The following is a 20,809-nucleotide window of genomic DNA, read 5'->3' as shown; positions in this document are numbered from 1 at the left end:
AAAACAATTTGGAGGTTCCTTAAAAAACTACAAATAGAACTACCATATGATCCAGTAATCCCACTCCTGGGCATATACCCAAAGAAAACCATAATCCCAAAAGAAACTTGTACCATAATGTTTATTGCAGCACTCTTTACAATAGCCAGGACATGGAAGCAACCTAAATGCCCAACAACAAATGAATGGCTACAGAAGATGTGGCATATATATACAATGGAATATTACTCAGCTATAAAAAGGGATGAGATGGAGCTATATGTAATGAGGTGGATAGAACTACAATCTGTCATACAGAGTGAAGTAAGTCAGAAAGAGAAAGACAAATATTGTATGCTAACTCACATATACGGAATCTAAAAATGGTACTGATGAACTCAGTGACAAGAACAGGGAAGCAGATACAGGGAATGGACTGGAGAACTCGAGGTATGGGAGGGGGCGGGGGGTGAAGGGGAAACTGAGAAGAAGCGGGAGAGTAGTACAGACATATATATACTACCAACTGTAAAATAGTCAGTGGGAAGTTGTTGTATAACAAAGGGAGTCCAACTCGAGGATGGAAGATGCCTTAGAGGACTGGGGCAGGGAGGGTGGGGGGGACTCGAGGTGGGGGGGCGTCAAGGAAGGGAGGGAATATGGGGATATGTGTATAAAAACAGTTGATTGAACCTGGTGTACCCCCAAAAAAAAATAAAATAAAAAAAAAAAAAAAAAAGTTGCTTGGAAAAGAAAAGAAAAAAAAAAAAAAAAAAAAAAAAAAAACAGATGATTGAACCTGGTGTACCCCCAAAAAAATAAAAAAAATTAAAAAATATATATATATTAGCTGAATGACATTCAATTGCACAGCCACTGATAAGGTAAGCAGTGTTTCAGTAATGAAGAGAGCAAGATGAGACATGGCTTTTCGTTCCTTTTTTTTTTCCTTCTCCTATTTAGAAGTATAATTTAACGGCATTGGAAGAGATATTTTTAAAAATCTATTATAGAGTCATTTCTTTAGTGAGAAGAGGGGGACAATAACATGGAAAGGCCTTTTTTTCCTGAAAGCTATCCTTTCCCAGGCTAAAGTCCCCTATTATAAAGTCACAATGACATAAATATGAAATGTGCTTGTTGGACGTCCTGCATCGTACAGGGGAGAAAACGGACTGCTCTGGAAATGCCAAGCTTGTGTGGTATGCAGCCACACCCTGAGGCCAGCATCACTCTTTAAATTTGTTTCCCTCTTGTTAGTTATATATTTGCTTCCAATCTGGACGTGCAGCTTTGCGTTTAAGGAATTGGTAACAAATGTATGCATTTGGAGGAATTCATTTTACTATTGGTTTGAATTCAGTGGATCAAGCTTTTGAGGTTTAAGAATATTATGATTCAGTGTATTTTGTAAACTTTTTCCTCGTCTCTGCCTCCTCAGAAGAACCCCAAATACTTACATTACTTTTCAAGGCTCTTTTGAGTCTGAGTTATGTCTTTTGGATGTTACGCTGTGCAGAGATCAGCCTCAAGGCTGCCCAGGATGATTCTGTTGATATTTGTTTGCTTTAGTTTTATACTTTCTGCAGACAGGGAAGAGTGTTCCCAGAATGGCCTCTGGCAATGTGTTCATCACTCAGTTCATGTGTGGGACACAGTTGCTCCTCCAATTGCTAGAAGCCAAAGTCAGGGCAGTAGAAGCAGCTACGGACTATATGCTATATACATTAGCATCTGTTAGAAACCAAGTGGGCATGGAACTAAGGAGTTTAGAATACAGTGGTTTAAAAAACATTACCCCCATCCCTGTTAGGTTTTCTCAACGCATTTGCCCCAAATCTCTCCAGACTGAGAACCAAGGTTCTTTTCTTGTTTGTGAAAACCCAACATGCCATGGTGGCCATAACACTCTCTGTATGGTAGCCCACACTGTTTCAATGTTAAGCTTTCTTGGGTCCATATTTGTGGATGCTAGGCATTTTAAAGAGACCCAGAGCTTCTCGAAGAAGGTGGTGTCTGAATTTTTTTAATTTTTAAAAGTCAAATATTCATTGAACTCTTACTTATGTAGCAGGCATAAACGACGAGACAGCTGAGAGTTAGCGGAGGATTTTTCCTCCTGTGGTGTTGAAACTGAGAGTTACCTTTGTCCCCACCACGGCCCTCTTTGTGCTTAATTGGGCTTTGAAGGACCACTAGGTGCCTATCCTGTGAAACAGTTCATGAGGAAAGCCTGGAGAGAGTTGAGAAAATGTGTCCAGATTCATAAAATGGGGAAAGGGTATAAAACAGAAGAGACATAATAAAACAATCCAGGGTTGCCAGTGAGTGGAAGGTGAGGGTAAGCAGGAAATGAGGCTGGAGAACTGTGAATCACGAATATGTATGTTTTCAAGTGGGGTAAGTGGGGAGGGGTGGGGGGGAATGAATTGGGAGATTGGGATACCAAATTGTACGCTCTAAATATATGCAGTTTATTGTATGTTAACTGTATCTCAATAAAAGTTTTTTTTAAAAAAGAATATGTATGTTTTGAAGTTTAAAAAAATAATATATAGCTCAGATAAGTAATAAAAAAGACAAGATATTAATTTCAGAGAAAGTAGGTTTCTAGAATGTTTTTCAGCCATCATCAAAGTCAAGGACTACGTGATGAAATCCATCCAAACATGGATTACTTGCATGATTTTGTTCTTATTATGGAAAAGAAATAAAGTTAACAAGCAACGGAAAGATCACATCAGAGCAATGACTCTGGCTTTTGCTGTTGGTACAAGCCTCATGTCACTAAAAGCCTACCGGAAAGCAGCAATTATACTCGCCATCTAACGCTCCATCGCTCTCAGAATCACTTCCTCCACCTGCTACTAATTCAGAACAGACACAACTTGGGCTTCTTTATGGCCAGAGAGGAACTTAGGTTATCTCAGGCTTTGTCCGGGTCAAGAGAGCTTTCCATTTCCTAACACATTTTCTATAAATGTACCGCAGTGGTCTAAATTAACTTCAAAGTAGCCAAAGGCATTTGGGATATTAGATAATCAGAATAGGATCCATGTTGAGTGGATCAAAAGGTTCCATGGCCGTTGTCTGCCTTGGCTTGTCAGGATGCTCTGGGGAGCTCTGGGCCCACTTTGAGGAGTCCTTACTACATGATCTATCGATGTAACCAGGCCAAGACAAAAAGATCATCTTGGTCCCATTTTTGTGTCCAAGGAAGACATTGTCTAAGATGAAAGCAGCCAATATATTGTGTGTGTGTGTGTGTGTGTGTGTGTGAGATTGCGAGTGTCTCATAGCTTGGAAAACATGTGGCTGTTGTCCACATGGAGGAGTTAAAAGACAACAGCTATTTTGAGACCACTGTTGGACTGTGCTTGGTGAAAATGGCCCTAAGCTAATAATCCTGAAATCTAACATTACCTTTGAAATTTGAACATAATTTATTGCTTTAAGTGCCATCACCAGAGGTCTCCAATGCCTTGGTCAGTCCATTCAGTAGAGGCATTAAAATAACCACAAACTTTTTAGTCTTTGTCCCTCTTTCAGTGGTCTGGCTCCTTTGCTAGCATTCAGGCCTTCTGGGACCAGTCAGTTATGAAATAAGACTGTACATTCTCAGTGCTAGGAGTGCCCATGCCCAAGGGCCTTGTGGGGGTGGGGTAGAAGAAGGACAATGATTAAATAAATGCACCCTTGAATGAGGTCCCATTATAAGTAGGTCCCACAGTTTAATGGGTTATTGTACTGCACACATGCACACAAAATCTCTGACTGGCTACTGAATACTATTTTGTCTCTCTATCTTTCTCATGCCCCACAGGCCTGCTATATTACTTTCCTAATCAGCTCCTTCCTCCTACATCTCAGTATATTCTCTAATTTGCCTATAATCAGCAGGTCCGGAAGAACTTAGACTCAATAATGAGACAATATTATCAATGTCTTGCAGAATTGAAGAAATTTCTATAATTGTGTTTTACTAGGGACCGGGATGGTCCAAATAAGGGCATTATCTAAGGTTTGGCTTCTGAGAGTAGGAGCTAAAAGGAAATACTTTCTCAAGGAAACCGAGAAGAGGAAAAGAGCAAGGATGTGCCTAAAACAAAGCCCTTACGGAGACAGTATGATCTGGTAGAAAGGCCGAAGCTCTGGTGTCAGGAAGGCCTGAGTATAAATTTAAACTCAGCACTTTATAAATTGTGTGGCCTTGAGAGAGTCATTTCATAACTATGACCTTCAGTTTCCTTGTCTGTAAACTGAATATCGTAAAGGATTATTATAAAGATTGCAAATAATATAGTTGTGTCTGGCACATGGTAGGTGTGTGGTAAACATGAATTACTTGTCATCATGACCATCTTCAGAGCTGAGAACCAAGCTGAGGGTACCAAACTCAGTTAGCAAGTCCAAAGGGTAGGAACGGAGAAAACCAAAAACCTGAATGGAAGTGACAAGATCTCTAGGCAGTGGGCCATCAAAGCTAGAATGCCTGTAGCCTGTCTACACTGGCCTCAAGTTATGTGGTGTGTGAATGGGTGAGACTTGTTTAAATGCATAAGGCAAGGTCAACGTTCTCTACTGGTGGGTGGGCTTTGGAGCTCCTCTCATATTCCCAGACCCAGGATGTAGCTTGTCTGATGAGAGCTTCTGGACACCGTCCATGCATGAGACACTGTCTTTCTCTCCCCTCTGCTAGGGCTGCACTTGTGTGAACATGAGATGAAAAACAAACAATGGAATCCCGTCCTCTCAAGTCACAGATTCTAATTCAGTTCTTTGGAAGGAGTGTTCATATTACTTCGTTTGTTCAGGCACAAATATGGGAGAAGAGAGGACCTCAGAGAAAAATGAGGGAGGAGGCTCTGATAGGAAGGAGAAGGCATCAAAGACTGAAGAAACAAACAAAAAAGAGGTTACTGGCTTCTTACATTTAGTACTTAGTGAATTTTGGGCTTAAGAAAGTACTATCCTCATTGCCAAAGTTAAGAATGGACTTTTGGTAATCACTGACCTTGGGCAAGAAATTAAACCTTTCTCTTTCTCCATTTCCTCATCTGTAAAATGGAAAAGCACGAGTATAGACTGTATTAAAAATCACGTTAACTTTTCTTTTGTCTTATACCTTGGTGTCATGGAATCATTAATAGCTGCATCTGGTTGTATAAGAAACAGATCAAGGCATGTTCCAAACCATCTCGCAGAGGCAGAGGTCCCCACCCAGAGGTGCTCAGCCAAACTAATTCCAAATTAAGGAGATTTGGTATTACATGTATTTATAAAATAGAAAAAACACTTTGCCTCTTTTGTTTACTTTCCCCTCAGGGCTAACTTAAGAAAAGAAGAAATAAAAAGAAGTTATGGAAAACACCCTTTTGCTGTGCTTGTTTTCCTTAACATTTCATGTTATTTCATAACATTGATAACACAATATGATGACCAAAAACAAGCTAGTCTTCTTTAGTTAAACGTAATTCTTGGCTTCTAAACAACAGTGGGAACAAAGCCCATAGGAAGATTTGGCCTGCCTGACACAATGCTTTTAGGGAATCTGATAGAACTGATGGCAGCCGTCTTGATCTTTTTCTTTTTTTCAATTTATTTAAACAAAACGCACATACACACACACACACACACACACACGTGCACACACACACACCAATTCACCCTCTTCTCCCACCACCTCCCACCCCTGATATTCTGCCTCTGGCAACCAACAACTAGTCTTCTGTATCTATGGTCTTGGTTGTTTTTGTTTTGTTTTTGTTTTTGTTTAGATTTTGCCTGTGAAAGATTATACAGTGTTCTCTGATTTATTTCACTTAGCATAATACCCTCGAGGTCTATCTGTTTTGTTGCAAATGGCAAGATTTCATTTGTTTTTATGACTGGATTAACATTCCATTGTACATATATATCACTTCTTCTTTATCCATTCATCCATCAATGGACATCTAGGTTGTTTCCACATCTTGTCCTAAATAATGTGGCAATGAATATGGGAGTGCACATATCTTTTCAAATTAATGTTTTGGGGATTTTTTGGGATAAATACTCAGAAGTGGAATTGCTGTATCATATGGTAGTCCTACTTTTTGATTTTTTCAGAATCCGTACTTTTTCCATAGTGGCTGCACCAACTTATATTCCCATGGACAGAGCACAAGGGTTCCCTTTCTTCCACGTCTTTGTCAACACTTGTTGTTTCTTGTCCTTTTGATAATAGCCATTTTAACATGTGTGAGGTGATATCTCTTTGTAGTTTTGATTGCATTTCCTTGATGATTAATGATGCTGAGCATCTTTCCTTGTACCTGTTGGCTACCTATATATCTTCCTTGGAAAAATATCCATTCAGATCTTCTGCCCATTTTTTAACTAGATTGTTTGGTTTGTTTGTTTGTTTGTTTTTGCTATTGAGTTTTATGAGTTCTTTATATGTTTTGGATATTAGCCCCTTATCAGATATATGATTAGAAATATTTTCTCCCAACCAGTAGGTTGCCTTTCCATTTTGATTATGGTTTCGTTTGCTGTGCAGAGGATTTTAGTTTGATGTAGTACCACTTGTTTATTTTTGCTTTTGTTGCTTTTGTTTTTGGTGTTGGATTAAAAAATTATCGCCAAGGTCTTTGTCAGGGAACTTACAGCTGAGTTTCCTTCTAGGAGTTTTACTGTTTCAGGACTTACATTCAGGTATTTAATCCATTTTGAGTTAATTTTTGCTTATTTTGTAAGATAGTGTGTTTATTTTTTTGCACATGGCTATCCAATTTTCTCAACACTGTTCATTGAAGAGACTGTCCTTCCCTCATTGTATATTTTTGCTTTCTTCATCATAAATTAGTTGGCCTTCTTAAAAAATAAAAAATAAAAATAAAATAAATTAGTTGTCCATATATGCATAGGTTTATTTCTGGGCTGTGTCTACTTTGTTCCATTGATCTATGTGTCTGTTTTTATACCAGTCCATAGCTTTGTAATGTAGTTTGAAATCAGGGAGCGTGATGCCTTCAACTTTGTTGTTCTTTCTTGAGATTGCTTTGGCTATTTGTGGTCTTTTGTGGTTCCATACTAATTTGAGGATTGTTTGTTCTATTCCCATGAAAAATGCCATTGGATTTTGATAGGTATTGCATTGGATATGTGTATTGCTTTGGAAAGCATGGACATTTTAACAGTGTTAATTCTTCCAGTCTATGAACACAGACTATCTTTCCCTTTATTTGTATTTTCTTCAATTTATTTCATTAATGTCTTATAGTTTTTAATATGCATGTCTTTCACTTTCTCGGTTAAATTTATTCCTAGCATTTCACCACTGAGTGTATTGTTGGCTGTGGGCTTGTCATGGACTTTATCATGTTGAGGTTCATTCCATCTAATCTGCTTTATTTTTTTTTTGATGCAATTGTAAATCAGATTGTTTTCTTAATTTTTCTTTTTGATAGTTTGTTATTAGTATAGAGAAACAGATTTTTATATATTGATTTTGCATTCTGCAATTTTAGCATTTGTGTTTATTAGTCTTAGCAGTTTTCTGATGAATTCTTTAGGACTTTCTATACATAATATAATGTTTTTGCAAATAGTGACAGTTTTCCTTCTTCCTTTCCCATTTGGATGTCCCTTTTTTTTCCCTTGCCTAACTGTCTGGCTAGAACTTCCAAAACTGTTTTAAATAAAAGTGGTGGGAGGGGGCATCCTTGTCTTGTTCCTGATCTTATAGGAAAAGCTTTCAGCTTTTCACCATTGAGTGTGTTGTTGGATGTGGGCTTGTCATATATAGACTTTATCGCGTTGAGGTTCATTCCCTCTAACTTTCTTTGTTGAGAGTTTTGATCATAGATAGATATTAAATTTTGTCAAATGCTTTTTCTGCATATATTGAGGTGATCATATAACATTTATGTTTTATTTTCTTAATGTGGTGTATCACATTGACTGATTTACAGATATTGAACCATCCTTGCATCCCTGGAATAAATCCAATTTAATCATGGTGTATAAGCCTTTTAATGTATTGTTAGATTTGGTTTGCTAATATTTTGTTGAGGATTTTTGCATCAGTGTTTAGGGATATTGGCCTTAATTTTCTTTTCTTGTGGCATCCTTGTCTGGTTTTGTTGTGAGGGTAATGCTGGCCTCATTAAATGAGTTTAGAATATTTCCTACCTTTTCTCTTTGAAGAGTTTGAGTTTTGGATAGTTTCTAGTTTGAAGAGAATTGGTATTAATTCTTCTTTCAATGTTCAGTAGAACTCACCAGTGAAGCAATCTGGGAGGTTCCTGATTATTGATTCAATCTCCTTACTAGTAGTTGGTTTGTTCAGATTTTCTATTTCATCATTATTCAGTCATGGTAGATTGTATGTATCTAGAAATTTAGCTATTTCTTCTAAGTTGTCCAATTTGTTGACATGTAATTGTTCACTGTATGACACTGTATGACATATAATTGTTCACTTTTATGATCTTTTGTATTTCTGTGGTATCAACTGTAATATCTTTTCTTTAATTTTGTTTTAATTCTCTTTTTTTTCTTGGTGTGTCTAAAGGTTCATCAATTCTGTTTATTGTTTCAAAGAACCAGCTTTTAGTTTCATTGATCTTTCTGGGTTTTTGTTGTTGTTGTTGTTTGTTTGTTTGTCTCTGTTTCATTTAATTTTACTCTACTTTTTGCTGTTTCCTTCTATCTACTAACTTTGGGCTTCATTTGTTCTTATTCTTCTAGTTCCTTGAAGTGTAAAGCTAGGTTGTTTATTTGAGAATTTTTTTGCTTTTTGAGGTTGGCATTTATCACTATGAACTTCCCTCTCAGAAAATTTTTACTGTATTACATAAATTCATTTGCATTTGTCTCAAGATATTTTTAAAATTTCTTTTGACTTCTTTTTTGACTCATTGGTTGTTCAGTAGCATGTTGTTTAATCTCTACATATTTGTGAATTTTCCAGTTTTCTTCATATACTTAATTTCTACTTTTATATTTTTATGATTGGAAAAGATGCATGGTATGATTTCAGTCTTCTCAGACTTATTAACACTTGTTTTGTGGCCTAGAAAATGATCTTTCTTGGAAAATGTGTACTTGAGAAGAATGTATATTCTGTTGCTTTTGGAAGGAATGTTCTGCAAATATCTGTTAAATGCATCTGATCTAATGTGTTGTTTAAAGCCTATGTTTCCTTATTGATTTTCTGTCTGGATGATCTATATGGTGATGTAAATGGGGTATGAATGTCCCCTACTATCATTGTATTGCTGTCTATTTCTCCTTTTAGGTCATTTAGTTTTTGCTTTATATATTTAGGTGCTCCTAGGTTGGGTGCATAAATGTTTACAAATGGTATATCCTCCTATTGAATTGACCCCTTTATCATTATATAATACCCTTCTTTGTCTCTTATTACAGTCTTTATTTTAAAGTCTATTTTGTCTGATATAAGTGTAGCTACTCCAGCTTTCTTTTGATTTCCATTTGCATGGAATATTTTTTCCATTTCTTCACTTTCAGTCTGTGTGTGTCCTTAAATCCAAAGTGAGTCTACTATAGACAGCATATAGATGAGTCTTTTTTTTTTTTTTGAAATTGAATTTTTATTCCAAAGACTAATGGGTAGAAAGACAGCAGGCCAAAACTGAAAACAGTTTGCTTAACTGGAAATTAGAAGCAGTTGCTTTGCAGGAGAGCAAACAGTAGGTGACAGCCTTGGCACTCTGATAAGTTATAACCAAGAAAGCATAAAAATAACCAGTGTCCTTCTGATACACAATGTAGATGTGCAGCATTTACAGCAAATAACAGAAAGAAAGGAAGAAAGGAAAGGAAAAAAATCCACAAAATCCCAAGACTCAGAAATTAACATTCACTTAAGAACATAATGGTGAAGAATTTTGGTAGCAAAATTTTCACAATTCTTAAAATGGGAGACTTCAAAAGTACTTCTTTAAGTTCAAAAGCTAAAAAAAACTGAAGCGGGAATAGTTACACTGGCTTAGAAGAGCTGCCGCCTGTCACAAAGATGACAGTCAGTCCTAGTTCCAAACACAGTGATAACCGGTGAACCTGACGAACTGAAGAGATAGGCCAACTGGTGGGCACTGATGTCACTGATTGTGTGAACACGCTGGGAGCACTCATCACTAACAGCTACTGCTCCTCCTGACTGATGCCAATGTTGCCTTTCTGCACCTCGAGTTCCTTGGCACTGACCATCGATGGGTCAATAGCTGCATATTTGGTTCCATGAAATTGCAGCAAATGAATCTGTACATGGAGATTCACCTCTGCACTTCTGCACAGGTATGGGAAATTGCCTCCTGTTTTAAGGTGATCCCTTCGGGCATTAGGATACAGTTTGTACATTTCTTCTTTAGCTTCAGTTGAAAGTGCACTCTGGTGAAACACATCCATAATGGTTAGAGGGATGTCCCGAATTTTATGAGGTTCCACATAGGAATTTTGACAATTCAGGGTAAGTCTTGAAGCCAGTTCACTCTGACCCAAACTTTCCAGCCTGTCCACCATGAAATCAATGGCATCAGCCATCATAGCGTCCACTGGGCCAGATGAAAAGTTTCCTAAAACTATTTTTTTGAGCATAAATGATGGCATCAGCCAAAAGCTGTTTGTGGTCCTTGTTTGGTTAAAGATAGAAGTGTCACTGAAGGAATTGCAGAGGATGAGGGAATGGACTCTGGGAGATTTGTGAGTGTATTCAGCAAACTTCTGGGCCAAAAAGCATCCCGAAGAAGCCCTAAAGAGACGAACTTTATCCAACTGTAAATGGTCTAAAAGTTTTCTGAATCCATCACAGAATTCAAGATGATCCCAATAAACTGGATACTGCAAAGCTATAACTTGGTAACCCCATCCAGTCAAAGCCAAAATCTGCCGGAAAAATACATCTGCAGTTCTGCTGACAGGAGGGAGGAATGTGAGAGGACACCTGATGTTTCTGGGGCCTGCATCATAGAGTGACCAGACCTTGCTGTCGTCATCATCCACAATAATATTTTTAAGGGGGACTGTACTTCTAAACCAGTTATAATCAGGAGAGACTTTAATCTCTCCCATGATTAGCTGAAATGGAGGTTAACCCTGCTGTGGCTGCCCCCAAGTCCCTTTCCCTCCTCCCCGAGGCGGCTCTTCCCTCCAGTATGGGTGCGGGCCCGGGGGGCTGCTGGGCGATGGTCGGGGCCGGCAGCTTGAGCGTTCAGTACCCGCGAGCGCTGCAGACCCTGGGGGCGCACTGGAGGGCCAGCCTCTGAGGGGCGGGGCACACGGCCAAACGAGCCATGGCCACCGCCATCCCTCCTCTTGAAATGTTCGCACAGCCAGAGCGATGAGTCTTTTTTTAAAAAAAATTATTCAGCTACTCTATGTCTTTTGATTGAAGATTTTAGCCCATTTACATTTAAAGTAAATATTGATAGGTATATGCTTATTTCTATCTTTTTAACTGTTTTCTGGCTGTTTTTCTAATTCCTCTCTGTTCCTTTCTTCTCTTGCTCTCTTCCTTTGTGGTTTGATGACCTTCTTTCTTTTTATTTTTTCAGATCTTTATTGGATTATATTTGCTTTACACTGTTGTGCCAGTTTCTGCTGTATAAGAAAGTGAATCAGCTGTATTTATACATGTATCCCCACATCCCCTCCCTCTTGAGCCTCCCTCCCACCCTCCCTATGCCACCCCTATAGGTCATCACCAATCATCAAGTTGATCTCCCTGTATTATACAGCAGCTTCCCACTAGTCATTTTTTTTACATTGGGTACTGTATATGTGTCATTGCTACTCTCTTGCTTCGTCCCAGCTTCTTCTCTCCCCTCTACCGTGTCCTCAAGTCCATTCTCTATGTCTGTGTTTTTACTCCTGCCCTGCCACTAGGTTCATCAGTACCATATTTTTAGATTCCATATATATGTGTTAGCACATGATATTTGTTTTTCTCTTTCTGATTTACTTCACTCTGTATGACAGACTCTAGGTCCATCCACCTCACTATAAATAACTCAATTTCATTCCTTTTTATGGTTGAGTAATATTCCATTGTGTATATGTGCCACATCTTCTTTATCCATTCATCTGTTGATGGGCATTTAGGTTGCTTCCATGTCCTGGCTATTGTAAATAGTGCTGCAATGAGCATCATGGTACATGTGTCTTTTTGAATTATGGTTTTCTCAGTGTATATGCCCAGTAGTGGGATTGCTGGGTCATATGGTAGTTCTATTTTTAGTTTTTTAAGGACTCTCCATACTGTTTTCCATAATGGCCGTATCATGTTACATTCCCACCAATAGTGCAGGAACATTCTCTTTTCTCCACATCCTCACCAGCATTTATTTTTCCTACATTTTTAAAACTTTATTTAATTTATTTATTTATTGGCTGTGTTGGGTCTTTGTTGCTGCACACAGGCTTTCTCTAGTTGTGGAGAGCAGGGGCTAGTCTTCATTGTGGTGCAGGGGCTTCTCACTGTGGTGGCTTCTCTTGTTGTGGAGCATGGACTCTAGGCACATGGGCTTCAGTAGTTGTGGCACGTGGGCTTAATAGTTGTGGCTTGTGGGCTCTAGAGCACAGGCTAAGTAGTTGTGGTGCATGGGCTTAGTTGTTCCTTGGCATGTGGGATCTTGCTGGGCCAGGGATTGAACCCATATCCCCTGAATTGGCAGGTGGATTCCTAACCACTGTGCAACCAGGGAAGTCCCTTGTTCCTAGATTTTTTGATGGTTGCCATTCTGACTGGTGTGAGTACTGGCACAAAAACAGAAATATACATCAATGAAACAGGATAGAAAGCCCAGAGATAAATCCACATACATATGGTCACCTTATCTTTGACAAAGGAGGCAAGAATATACAGTGGAAAAAAAGACAGCCTCTTCAATAAGTGGTGCTGGGGAAACTGGACACCTACATGTAAAGAATGAAATTAGAACACCCCCTTATACCATACACAAAAATAAACTCAAAATGGATTAAAGACCTAAGTGTAAGGCCGGACACTATAAAACTCTTAGAGGAAAACATAATCAGATCATTCTATGACATAAATGACAGCAAGATCCTTTTTGACCCACCTCCTAGAGTAATGGAAATAAAAACAAAAATAAACAAATGGGACTTAATGAAACTTAAAAGCTTTTGCACAGCAAAGGAAACCATAAACAAGACGAAAAGATAACCCTCAGAGCGGGAGAAAATATTTGCAAACGAAGCAACTGAAAAAGAATTAATCTCCAAAATATACAAGCAGCTCATGCAAAAAAACAAATAACCCCATCCAAAAATGGGCAGAAGACCTAAACAGACATTTCTTCAAAGAAGACATACAGATGAACAACAAACACATGAAAAGATGCTCAATATCACTAATCATTAGAGAAATGATGACTTTATTTAGTGGTATATTTATATTCCTTTCTCTTTATCTTTTGTGTATTCACTATACATTTTTGTTTTGTGGTTACCATGGGCCTTCCATATAACAATCTATATCTACGACAGTCTATTTTAAGTTGATAACAACTTAAGTTTGATCCAATATTAAAGCTCAACATGTTTACTCCCCCTGTAACACCATGTTTTATGTTTTTGATGTCTCATTTGACATCTTTTTATCTTGTGTATCCCTTAACTAATTGGTGTAATCAGTTATTTTTACTACTTTTTGTCTTTTAAGCTTCATACTAGTTTTATAATTAATCCATTACCTTTACTAATATTCACCTTTACAGTGAGATTTATATTTTCAGGTGTATTCTTGTTATTAATTAGTGCCCTTTCTTTTCAACTTAAAGAAATTCCTTTAACATTCTTGCAAGGCTGGTTTAGTGATGATGAACTTTAGTTTTTGTGCATCTGAAAAACTCTCTCCATTTCTGAATGAAACTTTGCAAAGTGGAATACCCTTGGTTGGAAGGTTTTTTTCTTTCAGCACTTTGAACATATTTTTCTGGCCTGAAAAGCCAGAAAAAGCTCCTGCTAAAAAATCTGTTGATTGTCTTATGGGGGTTCCCTTGTACAGAACAAGTTGTTTTTCTCTTGTTGCTTTTAAAATTTTCCCCTTGTCTTTAACTTTTGACATTTGACGAAGTGTCTTCCTGTGGGTCTCTTTGAATTCCTATTTTTTGGAACTCTCTGAGCTCCATGTTTGTTTCCTTTCTCAGGTTAGGGAAGTTTTCAGCCATTATTTCTTCAAATAAGATTTCTGCCTCTTTCTCTCTCTTTTCTCCTTCTTGGAGCTATTTAACGTGAATATTAGTTCATTTGGTGTTGTCTCATAAGTTCCTTAATCTCCCTTCACTTGTTTACTTCTTCCTTCTTTTTGCTGCTCTGATTTGGTGAGTTCCACTGCCTTATCTTCCAATGACAAGTAATCCTTTCTGCTGCTTCATCTGGCCTCTTGTTGAAACTCTTTAGTGTATTTTTCAGTTCAGTTATTGTATTGCTCAGCTCTGTGATTTCTGCTTGGCTCTTCCTTATATTTACCGTCTCTCTGTTGGAGCTCTCACTGTGTTCATTCATTCTTCTCTGCAGTTCAGAGAAGAATGACCATTACTTAAATTCTTTGTCAGGTAAATTAGTTATCTCCTTTTCTTATCCTTTCATTTGGAACATATTTCTGTTTCTTGACTCTCTGTGTTGGTTTCTATACAGTATATGAAACAACCACCTCTCCTAGTCTTGAAGGACTGATGTTATGTAGGAGATGAAACTTGTCGTTCAACCCTGCCCCCAGATCTTGGTTGTTTCTCAAACCTTTGTGCTTGTTCAAGTAGCCTGTTACACTTTTAGTAGTTCCTAGTAGTTGAAAATGTGCCAAAACCTGTCAGTGTCCCAAAGGGGTGGATCATAGCATCTAGATTCAGGTTAACTAGAATCCAGACACTTTTACAGTTTTTAAAAGTATGCAATTATATCAGATCTGTGAGACCATAAGGATAAGCCCCACAGGTCACCAGAACCAGGCAATCTGGAACTGTCCTTTGGGCAGCAGTCACAAAAATCAGGGCTCCAGACTAGTGTATAAGCTTTTTTCTGGAATATACTGGTGAGTTGGATCAAGACAGAGGGAGACACCAAGATGGCGTCCACAGCCCATGTTCCTTGAGAGCAGCTCCATAGTCCACTAGATGAGTGCCAAACCTGAAGCCTGCCCCTCAGGCCAAAGCTCCAGGACAAGCAAAGAGGGCTTCTTCACAGAAAGCCTAGGAGAGGTGGTGGTTGTGCCTCCATGCACTGGCTGTGCAGTGCTCTGGGGGTGGTAGCCTGCCATGAACCATCTTTCCAATTGCCACAGTCTCAGGGAACCCAGGAATGCAAGCACCCCTGGCCACCAGAGGCAGGTGATCAAGGGGTATCCCCAGGGCAGCAGCCACAAAAGCTGGGCCACCAGACATGAAAACCACAGCAGCAGACACACGTAAAGCTCCTCTCCAGGAGACACTGACACTCTGGAGAGTGGCAGAGGGTGAGCGAGAATGTAGTCCCCTTCCTCCAAGGTCTCTGGAAAGGGTTACAGTCAGCCCCTAGATGTGTGTTTAATTAGAAGCCTGCCCCTCAAGCCACAGTCATAATGATTAGTTTGTAAGCTTCCTTCACAGAAAGACCAAGCCCTTGGGTCTGTTGCTTCTTGCTGTGCCCTGCGGGTGGTAGCTATTTAAGAACTCTTTCTCCATTGCTTAATGTTCTGTGGGACCCATTAGCATAAGCCCCACTGGCCACAAGGGCAAGGTGACATAGAGGTGTCCCTGACAGCAGTCACAAAATCTGGGATACCAGACAGGGGTGTGAGCTTCTTTCTGGGCGACACGAAGTATTACAGTCCCACAGGACCAGGAACACAAACTCCCCTGACCTCCAGAGCCAGGTGATCAAGAGTTGTCCCTTGGGTGCAGCCACAAATATCAGGGTGCTAGATGTGTGTAAAACCTTCAGGTTTAAAGTGAAAAAGCCTCATTTGCTGATATTAAAGTGTCGGCCTGAGGGGCAGGCATCTAATTCAACATGCACATCAAGGAGCCTGCTGGAACACTCTCCAGGGATGGAGACAGACAGGCTATCCTTTGCTGTGCTCAGTATTGACTTTTAAGAAATCCATTTTTTTTTCTTTTGAGGGTTTACGTGATGGTTGAAGATTAATACAAATGTTCCACCATTTATCTTCTGCTACGTGCCTGGCACGTGTGCAGTATTAAGTGTTAAGTATTTTTATGTTAATTACCTCATTTAATCTCCTAGACAACCTCATGAGGTCAGTATATATTATCGCCTCCATTTGAAGAGGACAAACTAATAGCTAGAAAATTTAAATAATGTGCCCAGATTCACAGAGTTAGAAATGGCACTGGTAGAGATCAAACCCTGGTGTCTTCAGTAAATATTGATTAATCCCCTAAATACCTAGGTGCGGGGGGTGATTAAAAACAGATACAGTCTAACCTTCTTTGTGGTCAGACCACTCAAGATGACTGTTCTCTTGCTCTCTGTACATCCCCTTCCAGACCAGTGCCTCATTTACCTATACCTACTCACCTGACTGACCTTGCTACGTACTTGCCCCAAGCCCCAGTGGTGATTGTTCTTATCAAAGGGACAGTGAGGGGTGTGCCCCTCTGCTGGTTTCCCTGGTAATTAATGAGATCACCTGACATCAATTCCCCTGTAAAAGGTAATCTCCTCCACTCTCTGGGGGTGAAGACTGCCACCAGGTCTTGCCCACCGCCTGCCGCACATGGTAGAATGTCTCTCCAGGACATTGCTTCAGACGTGTAAGCTCCCCCATCCATTAAACCATTGATGTCTCTATTGCTGACTCCAGGCTCCTCGCTCAGTCTTGAAGCTGGGCAAGCACAGCCCTTGTAGGCCTACGGGGTACAGCCCCACACCTTCATCTACCAAGGAAGATGAATAGAAATTCCTTTTACAAATCAACATGTGTTAGAATAGCAGCAAACCCAAGACTAGAAAGAAAAGTTGCATGGCACTTGCAGAGCCTTTAATAGAGGGGTTTGACCCAATCAGGGAGTTTGGGAAGTGCTTCCTTGATGTGCCTGGTGAACTCAGATTTGAAGATCATTATGGGCAGAGGGAACAGCTTGTGCAAAAGTCCTGTGGCAGAAGGTGGGTAGGAACCATGAGGGACTATGAGAAAGCTAATGTGACTGAAGCAGAGAGAGCAAGAGTAAGAATGGTATGTAATACAGCTGCAGAGGGAGACAGAGCCAGGACAGGCAGAGCCCTGTGGACAAAAATGAGGAATTTTGTCTTTCTCTTAAGAGCAATGGGACCTCACTGAGCTGCTAAATTAGGTATAAGTTCCCTTCCTTATTTAGCCAGTGGAAATGAGGTCACGTAAACACCCACCTTATAGAGAGGGGAGGAAACAGAAGAAAGAAGGGGACAGTGTTTATGCTTTTTCTTCTTGAGGGTATTGGCCTAACCACAGATCATTAGCAATAAGGTGAATAGTATCTGGCAACAAATAATCCTTGAAAACCAACCTGGCTTCTAAAACCCAGAGGGCCCAACCTGGCTTCTAAAATGCTTTGCCGGTGGAAATCTTGCACCAGTTCTCATTCTCAAAATACAGTTGCATGATAAACAGATGAGTTTTATTTACTTTATCTATAAACCAACAGATTTTAAAGTGCCTACTCACCCAGGCTGGTGGTTAGTAAAACTAAACATGCTTATAAATCAAAAACAGCAATGGATAACTACTGATTTCCTGCCTTTTAAGTTATTGCTGGCGTTGAATGATGTATAGGGAGTTTTCACTCTTTGTTAAAGGATCCCAGGCCCTTTGAGATATACAAGAGTTCTTAGAAGAAATAAAGAAATAAAGTGAGGCAGGTCAAAGTTGGTTTCATTCCTTTTATTGAAGTGAGCATATTCTCATCAGCTCTGAGACAAAACTTTGACATAAGAGAAAAGACTTGAGCATTTAAGGTTTTTGACCATTTCTAGTAAAATCAGAAATGTTGTGCTTACTTATGGTGACTGAACATACTATTCTGGCTTTATGAATATTAATAAGTTTTCAAACTTGAAGTTTCTTTACAGATTGTAAAGTAAAAGAGTCTCAAGCTCAGTTCCCTGTACTTCAAGTATAACAAGACTCTTCTACCAGCTCTTAACAGAAGCAGAAATGGAAGGAAAACCAGAAACAGTCTAGAAAACAGGTCTTTCATCTTTTTTGGACTTTGGACAGCAGAGGGAACTCAGATAAGGCCATTCCATGATCTCAGTATGCTCTGTTCACAGATTTGGTACTCACGTATTACTTCCTACAAAAATAGCAAGATAGTCCCTGCTGCTTGCAGCTGAAAACAGCCATCCTTGACTCTTCTGAGCTGGCCTCTCCCAATGTCTCCACTCTCTTCTCTGATCTCTCTCCTGTACGTTATGACGTGATTTTAAAATACATCCCCAAGTTCTTCCAAATTCCTTCTTCCAAAAGATGGGACCTCATTTTGAGTGTGGGCTAGACTTGTTGATGCACTTTTAACAAATGGGATATGGTAGCCGTCTGTGGCTCCTGAAATACAGGTCATAAAAGATATGACAGCTTCCTCCTTCCTCTCTTTCTTGGAACACTCACTCTGGAGGAAGCCAGCTGCCACATTGAGAACCCTTGGGGCCCTATGAAAAGGCCCACAGGAGGGGAATGAAGGCTTCCAGCCAACAACCATATGAGTGTGCCATCTTGGAATTGAACCCCCCAGTCCTAGTCAAGCTTTCTGATGACTGTAGCCCCAGCCAATATCTTGAGTGGTCCTGAGCCAGAACCACCTAACTAACCTGCCCCCCAAATCTTGACCCATACAAACTAAGAAAATAAAGATTTGCTGTTTTAAGCCTCTATATTTTGGGATAATTTGTTATATAGAAATAGATAACTAATACACTATATAATATATAATAGTAACAAAATAATTACTAACACTTGCTGAGTTTACTAGAACATAATCTCCTTACAGAAAGGAATCACGTCTGTTTGTTTCACCACCAGAACCTCCGTGCAACTGGCCCAAAGTCAGTACTCAGTACGTATTTGTTGATTCAATGAATGATAAGACCTTAGTTATATGACTGGTATTATGTTATCCACTTCACACATATTTTCTCATTTAATTCTCATGGCTACTCTATAAAGTGTATTTTTATCCTTGTTTTACAGATAAGTAAGTAATCCAAGGCTTAGCAAGATGATGTAAGTAGATTCTGGCATCGCTGTGACTCCAGGACCTGAGGTTCACATGGGAGTCTGGAGCAGTCTTGTGGACTCAGGGTCCAGCCACGCTGAGATGTGTTTTTGCACCTGCTGTTCTGTCGGCTAGAGACTTGTTCTTCCCTTACCTCTCCTTAGAACTCCGGCAACTGGGCCGGAATGTGCCAGAGCTCCCACGGAGGTGTAACTGCCATCTGCTCCTGCAAGAAAGCACTAGAATGAGTTCAGCTGGTTAGGATAGGAAGACTCAGGTCTGCTTCTAGAAGGGGGCGGATGGGCAGGACCTGAATAGGGCAAATAGGAATCAGCCCTTGTCTCTGTTAGCAGAGCCTCCCTCTCCTAGGTGGTTCCATACAAGTCAAATCTCCAGTATTGGCAGCGAAGCCTCAGGCTGGTTCAGAACCGTAGAAACCAAGTGCCCAGACTTAAGCAAGATCCACAAGACTCTACCTGAATTCTCCAAACACAGCACATGCTAGGGATTAAAGTCTAGGGCCCCAAGTCCCTGAATTGCATTCCTGGTCCCTCACTAAGCCTTGATGGGAAAATGTTGAGTTGTTGAAAACAAGGTTGAAAGAGATTAAGCTACCAAATCCAATCAATAATCAACATGCAGAGGACACCAAGCAGACGTGCTCGTGTCTAAACACACAGTGCCTTTGTGTAAAAATCTGCAGCACCAATGTAATTTATGAAGAGCTTGAGAGTTTCATTTTGTGCTGTCTTGGGGCTTTTTGCTTCATTTCATGAAATGCTGTGACTCTGCGATGAAGTATTTAAATTTGGAAATAACCTTACCAAACTTGGTTCTCATAACTGTATCTAGTCCTACCTTGCAGATGGCTAATTTTTTGTGAAAACCAAGTTTTGTATAGAGTTCTAGAAGCGTGTGTAGTCCATGAGAGCATCTCAAGGTAATGCATTTTGATATTTTCCCAATAAGCAGCTTATTTTTCTGGTGGGAAAACAGGGAAACAGGGAACAACATTATTTGTTTGAATGTCAAAATAATTTTTAGAAGCCTAATGACATGGAAACAAGCTCACTGTACACTACAGGTAAGAAATAGTATGTATATTATCATGCTCTTACATTAAGTATAAAGAGAGAAAGATTTATGTTTACATATAGAGAAGACCAAGGTAGACATGAAATAATAATAGTTAGCCCTCCCACCCACCTCCATCCATCCATTCCTTCCTTCTGATGCCTCTTTGGTACCTACCATGCGTCAGGCACTGACAGGCTCCAAGTGTCCAAAGATAAGAGTCAGTTCTGCCCTCAAGCGCCTCAAAGTCCAACAAGAAACTCAGTGAAGTAAACAATTGGAAAAACCAGATGCTTAAAAGACAGTAGAGCACAGTGGTGCTGAGAACTCATCCTTGAGACCAACACGGATTTGAGTCCAAACCACTTACTATGTGCACTGAAGCAAATTTTCTCACTTCTCTAAGTTTCAACGTCCACATGTGCAAGTGGGGATAAAAGTACCCACCTCATAGGAGAGTTGTCAGGAACAAAGAGGAAGCCTGTGAGTGGGAAGGGCTCAGCATAGCCCCTGCTGTAGCAAGCACTCAATAAATAGCC

The 20,809-nt window shown here is 39.7% G+C and overlaps 1 protein-coding gene across 1 annotated transcript; it reads right to left on the bottom strand.

Annotated features, from left to right (window-relative positions):
- Positions 1-10,131: 10,131 nt before the first annotated feature.
- On the bottom strand, positions 10,132-11,075 carry LOC130846440 (maspardin-like). The gene is made up of 2 exons (XM_057724696.1): positions 10,829-11,075; positions 10,132-10,747 (listed from the first exon to the last, which is right to left on the bottom strand). The coding sequence occupies exons 1-2, from the start codon at positions 11,056-11,058 to the stop codon at positions 10,132-10,134; spliced, it is 846 nt and encodes a 281-aa protein (XP_057580679.1). The 5' UTR covers positions 11,059-11,075.
- Positions 11,076-20,809: the final 9,734 nt, after the last annotated feature.

Source organism: Hippopotamus amphibius, chromosome 2, assembly GCF_030028045.1.
Source record: "Hippopotamus amphibius kiboko isolate mHipAmp2 chromosome 2, mHipAmp2.hap2, whole genome shotgun sequence".
Classification (NCBI taxonomy): domain Eukaryota; kingdom Metazoa; phylum Chordata; class Mammalia; order Artiodactyla; family Hippopotamidae; genus Hippopotamus; species Hippopotamus amphibius.
The sequence above is the reverse complement of the archived record's forward strand: the minus strand, read 5'-3'. Positions and strand labels throughout refer to the sequence as shown.